Source organism: Marmota flaviventris, chromosome 5, assembly GCF_047511675.1.
Source record: "Marmota flaviventris isolate mMarFla1 chromosome 5, mMarFla1.hap1, whole genome shotgun sequence".
Taxonomy (NCBI): Eukaryota; Metazoa; Chordata; class Mammalia; order Rodentia; family Sciuridae; genus Marmota; species Marmota flaviventris.
This window is the reverse complement of record NC_092502.1, coordinates 87,060,423-87,080,455: the sequence shown is the minus strand read 5'-3', so window position 1 is coordinate 87,080,455 and position 20,033 is coordinate 87,060,423. Positions and strand designations below refer to the sequence as shown.

The following is a 20,033-nucleotide window of genomic DNA, read 5'->3' as shown; positions in this document are numbered from 1 at the left end:
GAATAGCTAAAGCAATCCTTAGCAGGAAGAGTGAAACATATGACTTCAAAATAGTAACAAACTATACTACAGAGCGATAGTAACAAAAACCAGCATGTATTGGCACCAAAATAGACTTGTATACCAATGGTACAGAATAGAGGATACAGAGACTAACCCACATAACTACAGTTACCTTATATTAGACAAAGGCACCAAAAACATATATTGGAGAAAAGATAGCCTCTTCAACAAATGGTGCTGGGAAAACTGGAAATCCATAGGCCACAAAATGAAATTAAGCCCCTATCTCCCACCATGCACAAACTCAACTCAAAATGGATCAAGGATCTAAGAATTACACTAGAGACACTGTGCCCATTAGAAGAAAACGTAGGCCCAAATCTTCATCATGTTGGATTAGGCCCTAACTTCCTTCATTAGACTCTAATAGCTCAAGAATTAAAATCAAGAATCAATAAATGGGATGGATTCAAACTAAAAAGCTTCTTCTCAGCAAAAGAAACAATCTGTGAGGTGAATAGAGAGCCTATAATTTGAGAACAAATTTTTACCTCACACACATCAGATAGAGCACTAATCTCAAGGATATATAAAGAAATCAAAAATCTTAACACCAAAAAAGCAAATAACCCAACCAATAAATGGGCCAAGGAACTGAACAGACACCTCCCAGAAGATGATACACAATCAATCAACAAATATATGAAAAAATGTTCAACATCTCTAGCAATTAGAAAAATGCAAATCAAAACTACTATAAGATTTCATCTCACTCGATTTCATCTCACTCTAGTCAGAAGGGCAGCTATTATGAATACAAACAAAAATAAGTGTTGGCAAGTATGTGGGGGGGAAAGGACACTCATACATTGCTGGTGGGACTACAAATTAGTTCAGCCAATAGGGAAAGCAGTATGGAGAATTCTTGGAAAACTGGGAATTGGAACCACCATTTGACCCAGCTATCCCACTCCTCAGTTTATACCCAAAGGACTTAAAAACAGCATACTACAGGGACACTGCCACATCAATGTTTATAGCAGCACAATTCACAATAGCTAAACTGTAGAACCAACCTAGATATCCTTAGTAGATGAATGGATAAAGAAAACATGGTATATGTACACAATGGAATATTACTCAGCAATAAAAGAGAATAAAATCATAGCATTTACAGGTAAATGGATAGAGTTGGAGAGTATAATGCTAAGTGAAGTTAAGACAATCCCCCAAAACCAAATGCCAAATGTTTTCTCTGATATAATGATGCTGATTCATAATGGGAATGGGGGGGCAGCATGGAAGGAATAGATGAACTCTTGATATGGCAAAGGGGAGGTAGTAGAAGGGAAGAGGTTTGGGGGTAGGAAATATGGTGAAATGAGACAGACATCATTCCCCTAAGTACATGTATGAAAATATGAATGGTGTGACTCTAATTTGTATACAACCAGAGACATGAAAAATTGTGCTCTATTTGTGTAATATGAATTAAATTGCAGTCTGCTGTCATATATAACAATAAATAAAATAGAATAAAAAATAGAGAGAGAGATCCAAGAGATCTTTGTGATCAAGACACAAGAGGTTAGACATGGAAAAGCCAAGGATAATCACCTGTGGTAAAGGCCTTAGAAGCTGACAGGGAGTTCAATGGCAACCTTGGAGTTAACTTTGTTGCGGGTAGATGGACAGAGGTAATATTTCATATAACCAGGTACAGAGCACAGAGTGGAATTCAATATCTTAGCTTAAAATAATTTATTACTAAAAAAAAAAACATGAAGTAGGTTCTTAAAGTTCTGAAATAAGGATATGAGGAAGACAAAACTGCAGGAGCAACAGCCATTAGAAATACTGGAATTAGATCCTACCTTACCAACTGGCTTGTACTCCAAAGTCTCTTATTGGTACATTCTGCAGAAAGTTTTTGTGCTTTTTGAAATGAACTTTTTGTCTTATGCTTCATTCGTACCTACATGATAATGAACTAGTCAGCCCTGTAATCAGGAAGTATGCAAAGTTTTGAATCTTAGAACAGAAAGTGAAAGCAATAATAAAGTGTCCTCCTTTCAAATCTGCAGCAGCGTGAATCAAGGTAATTTATCAGCATTTTTCTTGGGTTTTTCTTTAAATCACAGATTTTCAGTGAGAATAGTGGCCTAACCTGAAGATAGAAATCTGTTCATATTGGGGTTGGGGAGTTTGTCATCTGAGCCGAGACTGGGGAAAGAGGGTGACTCTGGTACTGCTTTAGTGGAAAGAGTGCACTTGGGGATGGGACTTGATTTAAGACTTTCTGCTGAACTGACTCTCTCCTTTTCAGGGATTTAAAAAAAAAAAAAAACATTTCCCATGTGTTCCTTGTAATTCTTATAATTTCAATCCTTTTTTGTTTGTTACAATGTTCCTTAAAGTACAAGGCAGTGTAATGCAAAGTTCACTATACTGAGGGCCAGAAAAGTGTATTTTAGTCCTGAGTCAGCCTCAAACTTCTTGTGTGATTTTGGGACAGTCACTCACCCTCAGTTTCTTTATCTGGACATTAAGAACTTGCACTAGCTGACCTTTAAAATCCTTGCCAGATTAACATTAGAGACTATCTGAGGAAATGTCAAGGCTTTTCTCTTCACTCTCAAAAAAAAAAAAAAAAACACTTCTCTCTGGTAGAGTGTGCTAAAGAGAAGCAGAGTAGTCCTTCATGTAAGCCAACAAATGCAAATTACAGTAACCACAGCAGTAATTTACGATCTGGAATTCAAGCATATTCCCTATATGCTAATAGCTGTGCTATGCCAAATTCTTCACATGGATTAGTTAGTTTAATTTAATATAAGGGGATATAATCATTGCATTGTCTGATAGATGAGGAAATGAATGTTTGAAAAGTCAGAACATCTACCATACAGGGTAGGTTAAGTGAAGCTCCTGTTGGAATCTGGGTGCTGTGATTCCAAAGCCCAGTATAACAAATAAACCATTCTATTTTGTAAAATCCTCAGAAATTCAAAATAATAAACCAATTATTTTACTCATCAGAGGTTCTTAGTAACTATAATTTAAAGTTTTTCTTAAGAGGGAAAGAGAAGCATCATTATTTATCCATTTTTTATTCTCTTTTTTTCCTTTAATATGCCCTTTGATCTGTATGAACATTAAAAGTTGGAAAATTGAAATAATTATTTGGATAATTAATTCTGAAGTACTTATTAATGATTAATCAAACAAACAAAAAAAAACAAACCAATTTGTGAGGTTAAGTTGGAGCAAGGAAAGGCAAATAGAGGCAAGTGGCAGGTCGGGAAGCAGAGATGAACAGCCTAAATTAACTAAACTTTTTGTTCTAATTTTGTTTTCTGATATGAAGAAACTACTTTAGTTGTATTTACAGAAGTAGTGAATTCAGTTGAATTTGCATTTTAAAAAGTAATGGAAAACCATTGCATCCTTTATATCAGTAGCCATAGAATAAAATCATTGAGATGATATTATTTATGAAAAGAGATTAAGTTCAATACCATTAATAGTAAAATTAATATCTGGTATAAAAAATTATACAGAATTCTTTGTGACTACTTTTTAAGGCAAGATAGAGGCATCCTGCTCAATTTATTTTCAGGCATTCAGGCATACTCTTAAGATGATGTAAAAAATGTTATTAGTATTAACAATCAATGAATTTATACTCCTGTCCTTTGCTCATTGCTCAGGAATGCAAAGGGGATCCAATATGTGCAATTTTAAGGAAGGGTCCTTTTATTTGAGCCTAAAATGACTTTTGTTTATAATAACCAGATGATTGCTTAATTTCTACTTTATTTAATGGATATTTGGCTTGTTTCTGATAGTCTTTCACATCCATGCATATCTTTTTATGCTTTTAAGTTTTTGTGAATTGAATTTTTTTTCTTCATGTTTTAAGTGTCTTTTTTTCTTCTAGATTAAATCTATCTATTGAAACATTGTTTGGATCTTGGATGGTGTAACTGGAGCCAAAGTGTGATGAAGAACTATGAGATTTACCCTGAATATTAGCTTGTATTCTAAAGATTTAATATTCCACTCTTCAGCAATGATTAATTCACAGAGAAAACTATTATTTAATATTTACATAGGATTTTGCTGCTCAGAAGTAATCCTGCCCAAACTAAGCATTTGTTCTCAGTTCTCAGTATCATCTAGTTATCAGTCCAGTGAGGACCCTGGGGCTTTTGCAGTAGCTACCAATGGGGAGCCATTTCCTTGGTATCACCTAAGGCTCCCAAACAGTGTCATTCCTCTCCACTATGACCTTTTTGTCCACCCAAATCTCACCTCTCTGGACTTTGTTGCATCTGAGATGATTGAGATTTTGGTCAGAGATACCACCCAATTTATCATCTTGCACTGCAAAGATCTTGAAATAATGAATGCCACCCTTCAGTCAGAGGAAGATTTAAGAGATAAGAAACCAGGGCAAAAGCTTCATGTTTTGAGTTATCCTGCTCATGAACAAATTGCACTGCTGGTTCCAGAGAAACTTATGGCTGACCTGAGATACTATGTTGCTATTGACTTTCAGGGCAAGTTAGCTAATGGTTTTGAAGGGTTTTATAAAAGCACCTACAGAACACTACATGGTGAAACAAGGTAAGATCTTATCAGTCATTACAGTCTCTTGTCATACTTTCTTTGTGGCTTACATTTCTTTGTCAGTAGTGTGCTTCAGCAATCATTTATAAGAAACCCAACACACTGTGGGGAACTTGGAAGAGGGATAAACTATACTATGTCTTAAGTACAGTGGGAATGGGAAGACAGGATACAGAGGCATAAACAGCTGGAGGGAAAATAAGGCAATTCAAGGAGAGGCCAGTGTAAGACTGATAAGACAAACATGCTTATATGCTAGGGGGAGGAATGGACCCCACAGAGAGGGCTGAAATAGGCACAGCTTCCCAGAGAAGGTGAGTCAACACCAGAAGGAGATGTGAGGTTTGAATTGGAAAAGAGGAAGTGAGAAAGTGCACATTGGCAGGACATAGTATCATTCAAACCCAGGAGGCAGTGGCAAAGGAGAAATCTGTTTGGAGAACTAAGAAATAGGGTCTACTTGGTCATCTCACATTCACAGAACACATACTGTGTGCCATTCAAGGCTACGGACCTTGAAAGCACAGTAGTAAGAGATGGTCAAAGAGACTATGAGGACAAGAAAATAAATGAAAGGAGAAAGGTAAATGATAGCTACTATGAAGAAAATAAGACAAAGTGATACAATAAGAAGAAAGCATATCTGGGGATTGAGATAAATATAGTTGAGTTGGCAGGGAAGTTATTATTGAGAAGATGCATTTGAGCTGAGACCTGAATTGAAAGAGAGAGCGAGGAGTGAACAGGGGAATCATGAGAACACCTTGGGGTAAGAGCAAAGTCTCTAAGGTAGGGCTGAGGGAGAAAAGAAGGCCAGTGTGAGTTGGGGGAGTGACGGGGGGGAAAGGAACAAGGTCATGTAGAGTTTTAGAGCCTCAGGTTCAAAGGAAAGTCATTGGAAGGTTCTGATCTGGTTTGTGCATAAATCACAATTTATGATCTGGTTTGATCATAAATTTGATCTTTATGAAGATCAAACCTTATCATGGGGTATGTGTTGTCAGCTTTTTATCACTATGATAAAAATTCCTGACAAGAATAACTTAGAGGAGGAAATATTTATTTTGGCTCACTGTTTCAGAGGATCCAGTCCATGGTCAGCTGGATCCAAGGCAGAAATATCATGGCAGAGGAAAGCTTCTCAGCTCATGACAGCTGGGAACCAGAAAGAGAGGGGCCAGGACACACCCCTAGTGACCTACTTCCTATAACTCGTACCTCGCCATAGTCCATTCACTTATCAGATTAGCTCATCAAATAGATTAATCCATAGATGTGGTTAGAGTCCTCATAGTCCAACCATTGCCTAAAAGCCCACCTCTGAACCTTGCTACATTGGGGACCGTGCTTTCAACACATGAGCTACTGAGGGGATATGCCAGACCAAACCATGGTAGGGTATGTCATAGATAAGAAAAAATAGAATTAGAGCAATCATTTGGGAAGTCATTACAGTTATTCAGGAAAGAAATTATGGTAATTTGGGCCAAGCTAGTGACATTAGTTCTGGAGCAAAGTAGTTGAATTGGACATTAATTTTGAAAAGCAGAGAGTTTAAAACTAAAGAAAGTGAATGGATATTGAGCAGATGACTATCAGAGTCTTCTACATACTTGCTTTTCCTTCCCCACCTTGGGTGTTCACTGTCCACTGAGGCCTCAAGTCCACATAGCATAGCTCTTTCCCTGGCCCATCTCTTCTCCTGGCCCAGCTCTTTTCCCCTCCCTTTGGTGACACTCACTGCACTCAATTCTCAGGGACCTGTGCTCAGGCCCAGCACAGTACTAGAAACAAAACATATCAACTCCTTGTCACTAAAGCACCATAAAACCAGTGGTGTTTTGTTCGTTTGTTTTATTTATTTTTTTAAGTAAAAAGTGGTCCATTCAAAGGTCATACATTTTAGGGATAATATTTTTGGAAATGTGGGAGACTACAGGGGTACATATCTGAAGTAAGAGCTAGAGGACTTTCCAGCACACCTTCCATCATTAATTGAAGGCTGTATCTGACTACTCTTATAATTAATGAGTCAGGGCTGCTCATACTCAGTCATCTAAAAGATCAACATGTGGGATAATATGCTGCACAGTGTCGATTGAATCTGACAGAACTCGTGTCTCTCTCTTCTTTGCACACACTCACATACACACACACAAATAATTCAGGAGACAATCATTCTTCTGAGAAGCAGGAAATCACTACTATGCATGTGGAGTTAAAAGTAATTGTGTAATAGCAAAGGTTCAGGGGTTTTTTGTGTGTGTTTTTGTTTGTTTGTTTGTTTGTTTTATTTTCCTTGCTTTTCCAAATGTAGACTTAATAGAACCCAAATTTCACATTAGTGAAAATTATTTCAGACGCTTGGAATTCCTTTACATTTGCAATACCTGCTACAGAATTCAAATGAAAACTTGAGGCTCTGAGTAAATCATTTACATTCCTAACCTCGTTTCCCCAACCAGAATCAGAAAATAAAAGAAGCTGAGGTAAAATTATCTCTATAGCCCCTCTGTTCTCCCCATGGCCCCCTTGTCTTTTATCAGACACTTGAGATTTTTTATTATTCCCTTCTCTGCTCCCCAGGCATACTGCTTAGTTGAAATTTAAAATGCAAGCAATAAATTTATAATTACACAATTTCAGGTATTACTGAAGTGCTGGAATACAGGGTTTGTTAGACTGTCTATGACTTATTACAATTTGAAGACTGGAGGAGCTTTACTGGCCAGCAAATAGATTTAGAAATAGGGACTTTGGTGCCACATGGAGAGCCTTAACCAATGGTGATACAAGAATATGAGAGCCCATCTCCTTGCCTTCAGTGAAAGCAACTCGAAGGTATAGTTTCCATCCCAGAGCTCTCTGGGAATAAGGCTGAGGCTGGGACTTTGCCTGATACCACACCTTGCAAGCTTTTCCTCTTTTCTTACTGCCTCATCTTGACAGCATATTCTTAGTAATTTGGGATTCCCTTCCTGGAAGCACAACCTAATACATCACTCATCTATATAATTATTCGCACATTTTATTGAAGCCTCCTCAGGCTCCAAGACAGTAACTGAACTACTAATTTCCTATTCAATTTTGAGGCCAGTTTAACTGGGTGTGAGACTGATTTGCTAAGGATCCTGGTATAGTTTACTCGAATTCTGTGAGCCTCAATATTCTTGTGTGACACAAGTGTATGGAAATAATGGGGAGTGCTCAAGAGTGAGCATTAATCATGATTGGCAGAGACACTGAGTAAGATTTTACCCTTGTTTTCTTCAAAGAGGGAAAATCTGGATTCACTAAGACTATAGTTTGAGAAATCAAATACAGCATCTCCAGTTTTAGTAAACTGTTTGCTGAAGGTATGAACTAATTTATTTTTGGTTTCACTTGCATCTTCTGACTGTGGGGGGTCTTTTCGCAGAATAATTGCAGTAACAGATTTTCAGCCAACCCAGGCACGTATGGCTTTTCCTTGCTTTGATGAACCATTGTTCAAAGCCAACTTTTCAATCAAGATAAGAAGAGAGAGCAGACACATCGCACTATCCAACATGCCAAAGGTATTGTCACTTTGAGGAATTTTGGGGATTGTTCTCAATTGTGTCTCTGTCTTTGCTTAAAATTTTTCCCTTGTTTTCAGGATATAAGCCATTAGTTTGTTTTCATCCATCTAAATACTTTATAATTTTCCTAACCCCTCTAGACATTTTGTTTGGGGGTATTCCTACATAAAAAGCTTTTTTCCCCCAAAGAGATTTATATTTTATTTGAGTTCATGTGGAAACAGTGTTCTCCTAAATCAGTGACAAAATTCAGAATTGCTGTTCACCTAGAACAGCACTCCTGAGATGTTAGTGTTAACATGAATTGTTCAAATATCTTGTTAAAATGTAAATTCAGATTCAGTAGGCCTTGGGGTGAGGCCCAAAATTCTGCTTTTATAACAATTCCCTGCTTTGCAACTGCTGTGGGCAAGGGCCTAAAGGACCTTTTCAGGCCTCATTCTGGAAAATTTTGACTGGTAATCTGTAATAACACTTACAATCCCTTATCCATTTTTATTTAAATGTTGAAAGTAGTTCTTAAAATTATTTATGAAAGCTATTTTTTTTGTGGTTGTGCATGTTTTTAATTGAAAGAGAACATTGGATTCTGGCGGGGGGGCCTTGAATTATTCTGAATTGTACTCAGAATACAGAGACCCTGAAGGACACAATTGTCCCTGAGCCTCATTTGATATTTCCTCACTAATGATATGCTTGCCATTTGTGCTGTTGAACAAAATGTAAAGTATTTCCCAATTGATGCTTGGAAAATAGGATAAAAAGAGGCCCTCTCAGTGGTGCTTCCAAATGGTAGACTGCACAAAAAGCAGCCTTGGTTACCAGCAGCCATCAAATGGCCCTATAGTTGTTTTCCACTCTGCTCTAAAGAGGGCCTGGCCTCTGCAGATGCAAGAGAGAAAAGAGACTGTGCTCTGACACTGCATTTCCTCAGATTTTATTTTAATGCTGGAAAACACATTTTCTCTGAAATATTAGCAGGGAAGACTAAGGGAAAATGTGCAAACTGTAGGTGACACATACGCTTCAATTTTTCCATGATCAAACAGACAGAAGTTTAATTTGCTCTTTCATTTTCAGTATTAATGATCTGCTACCTTAGCTCTGAGGCTTCTTTCCAACAGCATGTTCATTTAAAGGCAATATGTCATTCCGTCTCTTTCCTGCGAGCTTTTTATTAATATAATTTTTCATATGGAGGGTAAAGTAGGACTGTTCATTAATATATTACGCAAACAAAAATTGACACTACTGTTATTATATTAGAATTTTGGATATCTTTAGAAACCTCTGGTAACTTCTCCTATTTAAGAAAAATCAACCAGGCACTGTGCCCCATTCTCCCAGCTCAGGAGAGTAGCGAGTTCAAAACCAGCCTCAGCAGCTTATCGAGGCCCTAAGCAACTCAGTGAAACTCTGTCTCTAAATAAATAACACACACACACAAAAAAAGCTAAGGATGTAACTCAGTGGTTAAGTGCCCCTGGATTTAAAAAAAAAAAAAATCAGCCAACACTGTGAAAATATCTCATCCAATCCTTGAATCTCTGCATTGGCTCAGCTGGCTGAAGCAGCTCTGGTTCATGCTCTTTACAGTGAATACTAGTATAACTTGCTTTTTTGTTCCCCAATCCAGTCTTTTATACTCTCTGGATAATAGTTGCAACAAATAAGATGAGTTGTGGTCCGATGGGATGAAGCAACACACATGAAATTCTCAATCTGTTTAACTGAGAATAAAATATTTAAGGGAAGTAGGGGCCACCCAAGCACTAGTTGGCAGCATACCTTGGGGCATTTCCTTGGCTCCTTTCCACCTTAAGGGAAAACATACCTGCTGTGATATTTACTATGCAAGTACAGTTCTTCTGGCATTGAGAAACTAGCTAAATTCTTGTCCAGCAATGAGTGCTTTATAATTGGAGCTTACATCACCATTCTGGAAGAACTTATGTGAATATCCCATGCACTTCTATTTAAGGAAATGCTAATCCTCATGGGTCACTCCAGGCTCCCATGCAAAACTTGGCTTCCATGGACTGTCTCTCTGGAGGCAGAAATCAGGGCAAATACGTATCTACCTCTTGATCATCTCGGCCACCAGCTTTCAAGTGGTCCAGACTCTCATTTTCTCATAGTCCCATGGATTCACCACCTCTTCTCATAACCCATCCAAACATCCAAGGCTTAATGGTCTTGACATTTGCAGAAGTCCACAGTGCTACCTGCCCATTGTCCTCCACTTAAGACAGTTCCTTTGCTAGGGATTCATAAAACACTAACTGAATCAGATTCCTCAAAGAGATCATTTTGGGGCAAAATTAATTTGCTGCATAGAGTTAAAAAATACAGCCCAATTAAAATTCTAACTTTCTTAGAATATTTGATCAGTATCTTCTGCTTTATTGAAACTCAGAAATACATTTTTTTTTCAATAGAAATCTGTACATTTTAAAACCACAAACATTTGCTGTTGTAGTATTCCAAACAGTTTATTGTAATCCTTCAAGCTATGTTCTCTGGTTGAAGCAAACTGTAATCTTATCCAACAAATAAAATATGCTTAATAAACCATGGTCAGTGCTGTTAACAGCCTGACTTCTTAAAAAGGGCTAGGGGTGGGTCAGGAAAATTTTACATTTTGACAAATTTGAAGAAAGTGGAATTTTCAGATGATTGGATCTGTATCCATTCAGTATTTAGGAGCAGTGTGCATAACATGGTGCAGACTATCTCTGGCACAAGCCACTCAGACTAAGCAAAGGTAGAATTTAGTAATTTCTCAGTGAATTTAATGGATGCAGCTGACCAGTCTACAGGCTGAAAACCTTCTGCTTCCTCAGTAGATGGACAGAAGCTTAAATTACTAATGACCTTCTTGGCCTGACTGCTTTCATTGCTGAATCAATGAAGCAAAGATAAAATAAGATTATGACTCAAGCTGTCATGCAGAAAAAGAAAGAATGAGCAGCATCTTTGGAATCACAGGGTCACATCCATATTTTGGTCTTGCTGTGAAACTAGTCGTGTGATCTTGGCAATTCAGTTAACATTTCTGAGCCTTCTGCTTCCTCACCTGTGAAATAACACCTACCTCACACCCACATAAGAGGATTAAAAGATAATGTAAAGTATCTAGCACAGTTTTGCCTCCCATTTCCTTGCACTGCAAAGGTTTATTTATTATGCAACAAAGGGAAAGGGGTCATTCTCTGGCATTTGTGCTTAGAACCCCAGAACTTGAATCGATGCCAATGCTGGAGGCTATTCCATTTTAAGAATGTAGAAGCATCTAAGATTATATATATATATATATATATATATATATATATATATATATATATATATACACACACACACACACACACACACACACACACAAATGTAAGGGACATCATTTTGTGATCCCAAAAGCACTGCATTGTGTTGTCAAGAGGATAAAAGAAATAGAGCTACGAGAGACCTCAGAAAGTAAAAAGAGTTCATTGATCTAGAAAGGCATCGAGGATCCTTCAGAGTGTCAGGCTTCCCTCTAACTCTCCTGCCATAAGCCAGTCGTGGTCATGAAATACCCAGTTCTCAAATATTTATTCCTTTCCTTTGCTGTAGGTTAAAACAATTGAACTTCAAGGAGGCCTCTTAGAAGACCACTTTGCAACTACTGTGAAAATGAGTACCTACCTTGTAGCCTATATAGTTTGTGATTTCAATTCGGTGAGTGGTACAACTTCATCAGGAGTCAAGGTAAGATTAACTTCTAATTTCATACCCAGTTCAGAACAGTATCCTGAAAGCAATAAGCTTTTAATTATTTTCTTAGGCTTTCCCCCTTATCATTAAAGTATTTTTTCTTATTTTACATAGTAGAATAGGTTAAAAATTAAATTAAAAATGTTCCTTTATCCTATCACCAAGACACAGCTACTCATAATCATAATTTAATCTTTCCAAATATTTTCTGTATGTACATAAGCATATTTTGTGGACATAGTAACACTACATACTGTATATATTTATGTATGTATTTTTTTAAATATATATATATATACACTTTTGTAAAATAATACATCATGGGTGTCTTTTACAGAATTTTTACCAAAATATAACATAAAAATTAAATGCCATTAAATATTTTTCTAAAATATGATATTAATAATTGCATGAAGATTTTAAAAATCAACATCTTGCTTTAGGGCATTCCTATTGTTCCTACTTGTTTTCTATGACTTTTTTACCTCAATAAAAGGAGATCTTCATTATTTTTAGAGTCTTAATTACTTGAGAAAATTTATCAGAATGCCCAATAATTATCTTGCAGTTACATTTTTACTAACATCAGTGGAGACACTATAGAAATAAAAAAGAACTTCCTGCCATGAGGAACCAAATTATAGATGTGAAAACATCTTCAAAGAACCATAAAATAATACTTATGAAAAATGGTTCTAAAATTGCTATTATAGCTTACATACACATATGCTTATGTAGATATGTATTATGAGTTATGTGTCTGCATACATATCAAAGCATCTCTGAACATAGATATATATGTGCATAGATGTGGGTGTTGGGGGGCGGGCAGTCAGGTGGCACTTCACTTTAGAGGGACATGTTTCTATCAGCTTTCTTGGATTCACAGCCAAGATCTATAACTTTCTACCTGTGTGATTTGTAACATGGCATTTAACCTCCATGTATTTTGTTTCCCTTGTTTCATCTGTAAAATAAAGATAATAGCATGTACTTCACAGGAGGTGTGTGTATGATTATTAAGTTAGAATTTACTTGTAAGCATTTAGTAGAGTGCCTGGTAAACCATTAAAAAAAATTGGTAACTATTTGCATATCCCCTGCATGAAAGTTCTGAGGGACTTCAGTTAATTCAGAGCATGAAAATAGATCATAAAATGAAAATAGCCCTTTAGCCCTATACTTGGAAGCTAAGAAAACTGGAATCTAATTTTGCTTTTTTTCTATTTAACTGCTAGTTACTTTGGGGGAATTAATGAATATACTTGAACATTTCTTAGCTTAAAACAAGCTAGAAAGGGGATGGGGTGGAATCTATAAATTCTTAAAGGTTTTTCCACATAGCAATAGGATCTATGTTTTACTTATGACCATAATTTTGGAATATTGGTTTCAAGTGCCAGAGTATATCATCACTGATATGATATACTCAAGTGGGTTCTCATAATGGGTTAATATAGCTAGTAATTTATAAATCAACACTCAGGGAGTTGATTGTAACAGAAAATACAGGTTATTTATAATTTTCAAAACTGGCTTTTGTCTCAATACTTCATAGAACCCCTTATATCTTATTGACACCATGCTAAAGGTATCTTAATACTTTCTTGAAAAATTCAGTCTGTCTTTCTGTGGATAAGAGTTGTCAGAAATGGAGTTGTAACCAAGAGCTGTCACTAAAAGACCATTTCTGATCCGCATTTCCCAGGTGTCCATCTATGCATCCCCAGACAAATGGAATCAAATGCATTATGCTTTGCAAGCATCACTGAAGCTACTTGATTTTTATGAAAAGTACTTTGATATCAACTATCCACTCCCCAAATTGGGTATGTTCATATTCTACATCATTGCCTTTATATTTGCTCATAGAACTTGCTTTGATTTCATCCCTGTTTATATGAACATTGAAGAGATTCAGTTAGCCCAGGAAGGAAAAATGTGTTTTCCAGAGATGTTCCTTGAACATAGAAAGTATAATACTGGGGAATTAAATTGATCAAATTATGTTATGTGTATGTACAAATAGGTAAAAACAAATCCCACTATTAGGTATAATTTTAATGCCCCAAAATATTAGAGGAAAAAGAAAGAAAGAAAACCTCCAAGAAATAAAAAAAAAATAGAAGAAAAGAGAAAATATAGTACTTATGAGAACCCCAAGTAGAGTGGATCATTTTTCTATTACTTCATCAGGTTTAATATTAAAATATTCATTGCATATTAGAATTGCATGATTTTTCTGGAGCGTTATCTATACTATATTTGTATAAGATCAGCTCTCTTTTCTAAAAGCTGTCAAAGGTTTATGTAACCAAAGAGCTAAAAACTGCCCTTCCAAATATTATCCATACTGGTCATTGAAATTAAAAGATAAGACTATGGCACAAATTTTTAAAATTGGGAAGAACAGAAAATTTAATTTGGGTGTGATGATACTCATAGTCTACCTTGGATTTAATTTCCTATCTTAAAAAATAAAAGTTGCAGCCAGACACATGGCAATAATCACAGCAGCTCAAAAGGCTGAGGCAGGAAGACTGTAAGTTCAAGGCCAGCCTAAATAACTTAGTAAGACCCAGCTTCAAAGTTAAAAAATAAATTAAAAAAAAAAACTAGGGATAGAGTTCAGTACTTTACTAGGGATATAGCTCACTGTTAAAGCACACTGAGCAATTCCCAGTACCAAAAATAAATAAACAAACAAACATTTTTATAATGTGCAAAGTACATTAAAACTGTTAAATAATCAGGTGTAGTAATGCATGCCCACAATCCCAGTGACTTGGGAGGCTGAGGCAGGAGGATTGAAAGTTCTTTTTTAAGAAATGAGTTCATTTTTGGTGGATCTCAAACATGACTAGAAATTATTTCATACTACTTATTTATTTATTTTTGGCACTGGGAATTGAATCTAGAGGTGCTTAACCACTGAACCACATCCCCAGTCCTTTTTTTTTTTTTGCGATGCTGGGAACTGAACTCAGGGCTTTGCGTGTGTGAAGCAAGCACTCTACCACTGAGCTATGTCCTATGTCCCCAACCCCCTTATTTATTTTTTAGTTTTTCGGTGGACACAACATCTTTGTTTGTATGTGGTGCTGATGGTCGAACCCGGGCCGCACGCATGCCAGGCGAGCGCGCTACCACTTGAGCCACATTCCCAGCCCCCCAGTCCTTTTTTAAAAATATTTTATTTAGAGACAGGGTCTCCCTGAGTTGCTTAGGGTCTTGCTATACTGAGGCTGGCTTTGAACTCGTGATCCTCCTGCCACAACTTCCCAAGCTATTGGGATTATAGGAGTGTGTCATTGCACCCGGCTGATGCCTTTTATTTTTAAAGATTTAAAATACTGCTAATATAAAACAAACTATGGGCATTTTTAAAATAAATTATTTTCTTGGCAGTAATGCACCTAAATTTTTTTCAGAGTTTGGCACTTTCAGGGAAAAAAATGGTCAAGGGTCAGTAAGTTACTTTAGCCACAAAAATATATGGGGAGAGTTTATTCTACTTGCTAATGGATACTGATTGTTTTCAATGCAACTACAAGACACCAAATCAATGTTAAGATTCTTTTATATATATTTTCAGAAAATTGTATATACTCACTGAAAGATCATGGTGTGTATGGGCAGGGAGAAAATTCTACTTCAGTGAGGAAGCCATAATGATCAACTATTGTTATTATTCTGTCCTAGATTTAGTTGCTATTCCTGACTTTGGGCCTGGAGCCATGGAAAATTGGGGCCTTATTACATACAGAGAGACATCATTGCTCTTTGATCCCAGAACCTCTTCTGTTTCTGATAAAATGTGGATCACAAAAGTCATAGCCCATGAGCTAGCACACCAGGTAGGTCACACTCATGATATTTTCTTGTGTCAGACTATAAAGAGCATCATACAGACCACGACCAATATTCCTGAAACAACATAAACTCAGCATTTTCCTTATAGAGGGGAACTCAGTGGTTATCAGGTACAACACAATGTGTCAAATAGCAGAGGACTCAGCCTTTGACTGTAGGGCTTATACTAGAGTTTTATCACAAGAGTGACCACTAAATTTATCTTTTAAAACTCTTCAAGGAAAAGCCCTTAAATGTCCTTTGGGGAAAGGGATGAGAATCATGCAGACACACAGAGCACAGAATTAGTAACCTTATAAAAACTTCTTTCAAAATATTTCTTATGGTTTCCTGGCATTGCAATGTAGGGCCAAATCAATCTCCCTTCGGTTAGATCCTGTGGTTGTATAGCCATAATGAAGTAGCTCAAGTAAATTACTCATGAGCTAATGTATGAAATAAAGTTAGTTCCTGCTTCATAAGATTGTTGTGAATATCATAGATAAAGAAGGTGTCTGCGCCCATCATATTGTTAAGCACTCAATGTGTCACTAATGAAGACAATAACCATTAATACTACCTCTGAAAAATAAGTATTACAACCAGTATGGAACTGTAAAACTAGTCTATAATTATCAGAGATCATTTCCACTCTATTTTATTTTCCACTCTATTTTATTTTCCACTCTATTTTATTTCTAAACACTCTAATACAGTAAATTATTAATAACATTGGAAGTTCACTTTTACCACATGGGCAGATATCATTTTATTGTAGAAGTTGGTAAAATCTCTTCTCTAAAAATTTTTAACTTCATCCTTGATCACCAACATAATAACAATGTGTTGAGTAGCTTTGAACTAAGTACTCAGTCGCCATTACACAGGGATCCATGCTTTCAGCACTGTACTTTGAGAACATGTATGCTGCTTCCTCTGGTTCAGAATCTCCCCAATGACTATTTTAGGTGCTTCAATCATAAGTCACTGAGAGCTCTAAAGCACTTAACTGGGTCTAGAGAGTTCTAATTTTGTTCATTGTTTGTGGGGAAATAGTCTGCGAGCTCTACCTTTGAGGCTTGATGCTCCCTCCCTCTGGGCCTTCGTTTAACAGCTTCTTTTTCACAGAAGTACAGAGTCTAGGGCTGAAGCAGCAGACAGCATTTGAATTTTTGCCTTGATTATTTTGTCTGTCCAATGATGTCCATGTCATCATGTCATCCTTGCGTATAACCATGGCAAAGGATTCTCCAAAGCCAGTTGGGTTCCTAGCATGGCATGTAAGGCCTCCATGAACCAGCCTCCTTCCAGCTCTCCAGCTTCATTTTTTATCTACCCCTGAAGCTTTAGCCATCCTATACTACTTGTTATTTCCTGAACACCCCCTTACACCTTTGCTCCTGCAATTTGATACACCAGCATACCTAAGGACTACTTGAAAATCTCAGGAAATAAGTCATTTTCTAAGTGCCCTACATGTTCTCCTCAAAGAAATGGTGATTTTTTCCTGGAATCTTTTCTGCCCCTAGCAAAGACATCAATGGATCTTAGCACCAATAACACTTTGTTGCATTTATTTGTCTACTGGTTGACTTGCATTATTTATATTAAGGCAGTGGCTACATTATATATATTTTTGTATTTCTGATATATGGCATGGTGCCTGAGATACAGTAGATTCTCAGTAGGTATTTGTTGAATGAATGGATAAACTACTTTCGCTGGTGAAGTTATCAGATTCAGTTCAATCTGTGCTTTCCATATTCAACAATTAATTGAGGGAAACTTTCTGTCCCTTCCCACAAATGACCTTAGAAAGATTTATGTCCACTTGCAAAATGATCTGAGAGTTGTCACAAAAGGAGTAGAGCTGAAGATTTCAAGAGGCTAAAGACCTAGAGTTTTCTGTATCATAACTGTAACAAGGCATTTCTAAGTCTTAGAATCTTAATGGTTAAGCTTCTGGTTTATCTGGAGATTTCAACCCTAAAAAGCATATATGAGAAGCACAGTATTGGGCATATAGGCTAAATACATAAAAAACATAATAAAATGTGAAAGACAAATATTTAAAATTCATGATACAGATGAAATCTTGGTCAAAGATAAATCTCTATTTAGATTATTTTTATCATTCATTTTTATTTAAATGTGCATCTTAAATCTTAGAATTTAATTCTTTTGGGTGGCCAAATTAATCCTTAGATATCAGGGTCAGAAGTTAATGACTAAATTTGATCATCAGTATTTTTTTATAATAATCTGAGAGTTCTAAATGAATTCTTATGATTTTCTTAAGTACCTACTCCTTAAAGGATGACCTCACCAAGGACATTTTGGCTCATTTTTCTCCCGTGGCCATTATCTTAAATCAGACAAGAGATTATTCTTATTGTTCGAGAAAGAAAAACTACCCCTAAAAAAAAAGAAAGAAAGAAAAAAATTTCCTTTTCTTCCTCAATATTAAATCTGAGCTAAGAAATGTTCAGTGGATAGAACAGAAGCAAGAACATTAGGGTCAAGGAGGATACAAAATCAAGAAAGAGGAAACAAGCAAAAACATGGTGGTGAGAACAAAAAGTCAGAAAAATCAGTAGAAGGAAATCGTGCAGAGAGAAAAGGGCAGCAAAGATGAGGGAGAGGCCTTAATTAGCAATAATTTTGAAAAGTTAGCAGCTATGGTATATTTTGCTACAGTTAAATTTTTTTTCGATATTATTTGAATTCTAGTAACATTGAGTTTTTACTTCCTAGTGGTTTGGCAACCTGGTTACAATGGAATGGTGGAATGATATCTGGCTTAATGAGGGTTTTGCAAATTACATGGAACTTATCTCTGTCAATGCTACATATCCAGAACTGCAATTTGTAAGTTCATAATTTTGTGTGTCATGCCATATGCCCTAAAGATTCATTGACTTAGTACTAAAGTTTTGAGTGAATATTAAAAACTACCTAGCAATGTATTTTATAATCACAGGGTTTTTGATACATAAAACAGTTCACAGATCTGGATGAAACATTGAATATTTTAGAAAACAATTAGCATAAAAATCTCCCCCCAAATGGAGCATACAGAGAAAGCAAGCTAGCATAAACATACAGCAAGCTAATGCAAACATATATGGGAAAATATCACTGTCAGTATACTTGAACAGCACTGCCATGGCTACTGTGTACTATGCAGAGTTCTTAGCACATCACCTGAATTGGACACAATTGGGTCACATTCCTGTAGCATTTCCAAAGGGCCTGCTGGCTTCCCCAATGTGTGCAAAGAACTTTATTCAAGTCCTTTGAAGAAAATGACTGGTCTCTTACTTTTTAAAATTCTATTAATTTAAGTATTTTTTAGTGCAGGGGAACAAACCTGTGGCTTTATTGTTGTTGTTGTTTTGTTGTTTTAACTACTGAGCTACACCCCCAAATCTTTCCAATTTTTATTTTGAGACAGAGTCTCACTAAATTGCCAAGGATGGCCTTAAACTTGTGATCCTCCTGAGTTGCTGGGATTACAGGTGGGCACCACAGTATGCAGCAAGCTTATCCTTTATTTTAAATAAATGTAGTGGCCTGATCATTTTCCAAATCCACATCTTGAGGTGGTTAGTAATGTCTTTTTGTTTGTTTGTTTGTTTAAATATGTTTTTAGTTGTAGATGGACACGATACCTTTATTTAATTAATTTATTTTTATGTGGTGCTGAGGATCGAACCCAGTGCCTCACACATGCCAGACGAGCATGCTACCAGTGAGCCACACCTCTAGCCCCAGTAATGTTTAATCAGCTCTTTGGGGGTCGACATTTAGCCCAGTACATGTGGATTCAAAGTCAGGGTCTTCTTGTTATTTCCTACACACTGATTCAGTACATTAATCTCGACACTTAACACATTCTCACTAGTAAAATGCATATAATGCCTCTACCTCGTGGGATTTTGAAAGGATTGCAGATGATGGTCCTAGTACACAGGAAATATTCACTAAATAGAAACAATTATTTTTATTTCTGTACTCAAGGGCTTGGTAGATGGTAAACATTCAGGCAATGTCTGAGGGAATGTTGGATTTGTACCATTTTAAAGTAGAGAATTGGCAAAAGGGGAATATAAATAAAGAGAAAGAAGCATCTTAGAAGAAATATTGATCAAATTTTTATCTCTAACAACATCTTACTAAACTAAATGTGTTTTTATATTGTCCTTAGAGTGCCAACTAAAACCTAAAAGTTTTCTC

The 20,033-nt window shown here is 36.4% G+C and overlaps 1 protein-coding gene across 1 annotated transcript in view; it reads left to right on the top strand.

Annotated features, from left to right (window-relative positions):
- The first annotated feature begins 1,952 nt into the window (after nt 1-1,952).
- The window catches only part of Erap2 (endoplasmic reticulum aminopeptidase 2), a 37,239-nt gene continuing 19,158 nt past the window's right edge, over nt 1,953-20,033 (top strand). Inside the window, exons 1-7 of the mRNA XM_027927536.2 lie at nt 1,953-2,101; nt 3,944-4,632; nt 8,054-8,192; nt 11,805-11,939; nt 13,654-13,774; nt 15,648-15,802; nt 18,552-18,665. Of these exons, the coding sequence (XP_027783337.2) occupies nt 4,016-4,632; nt 8,054-8,192; nt 11,805-11,939; nt 13,654-13,774; nt 15,648-15,802; nt 18,552-18,665 (1,281 nt within the window). The 5' untranslated portion in view covers nt 1,953-2,101; nt 3,944-4,015. The remainder of the gene's footprint in view (nt 2,102-3,943; nt 4,633-8,053; nt 8,193-11,804; nt 11,940-13,653; nt 13,775-15,647; nt 15,803-18,551; nt 18,666-20,033) is intronic.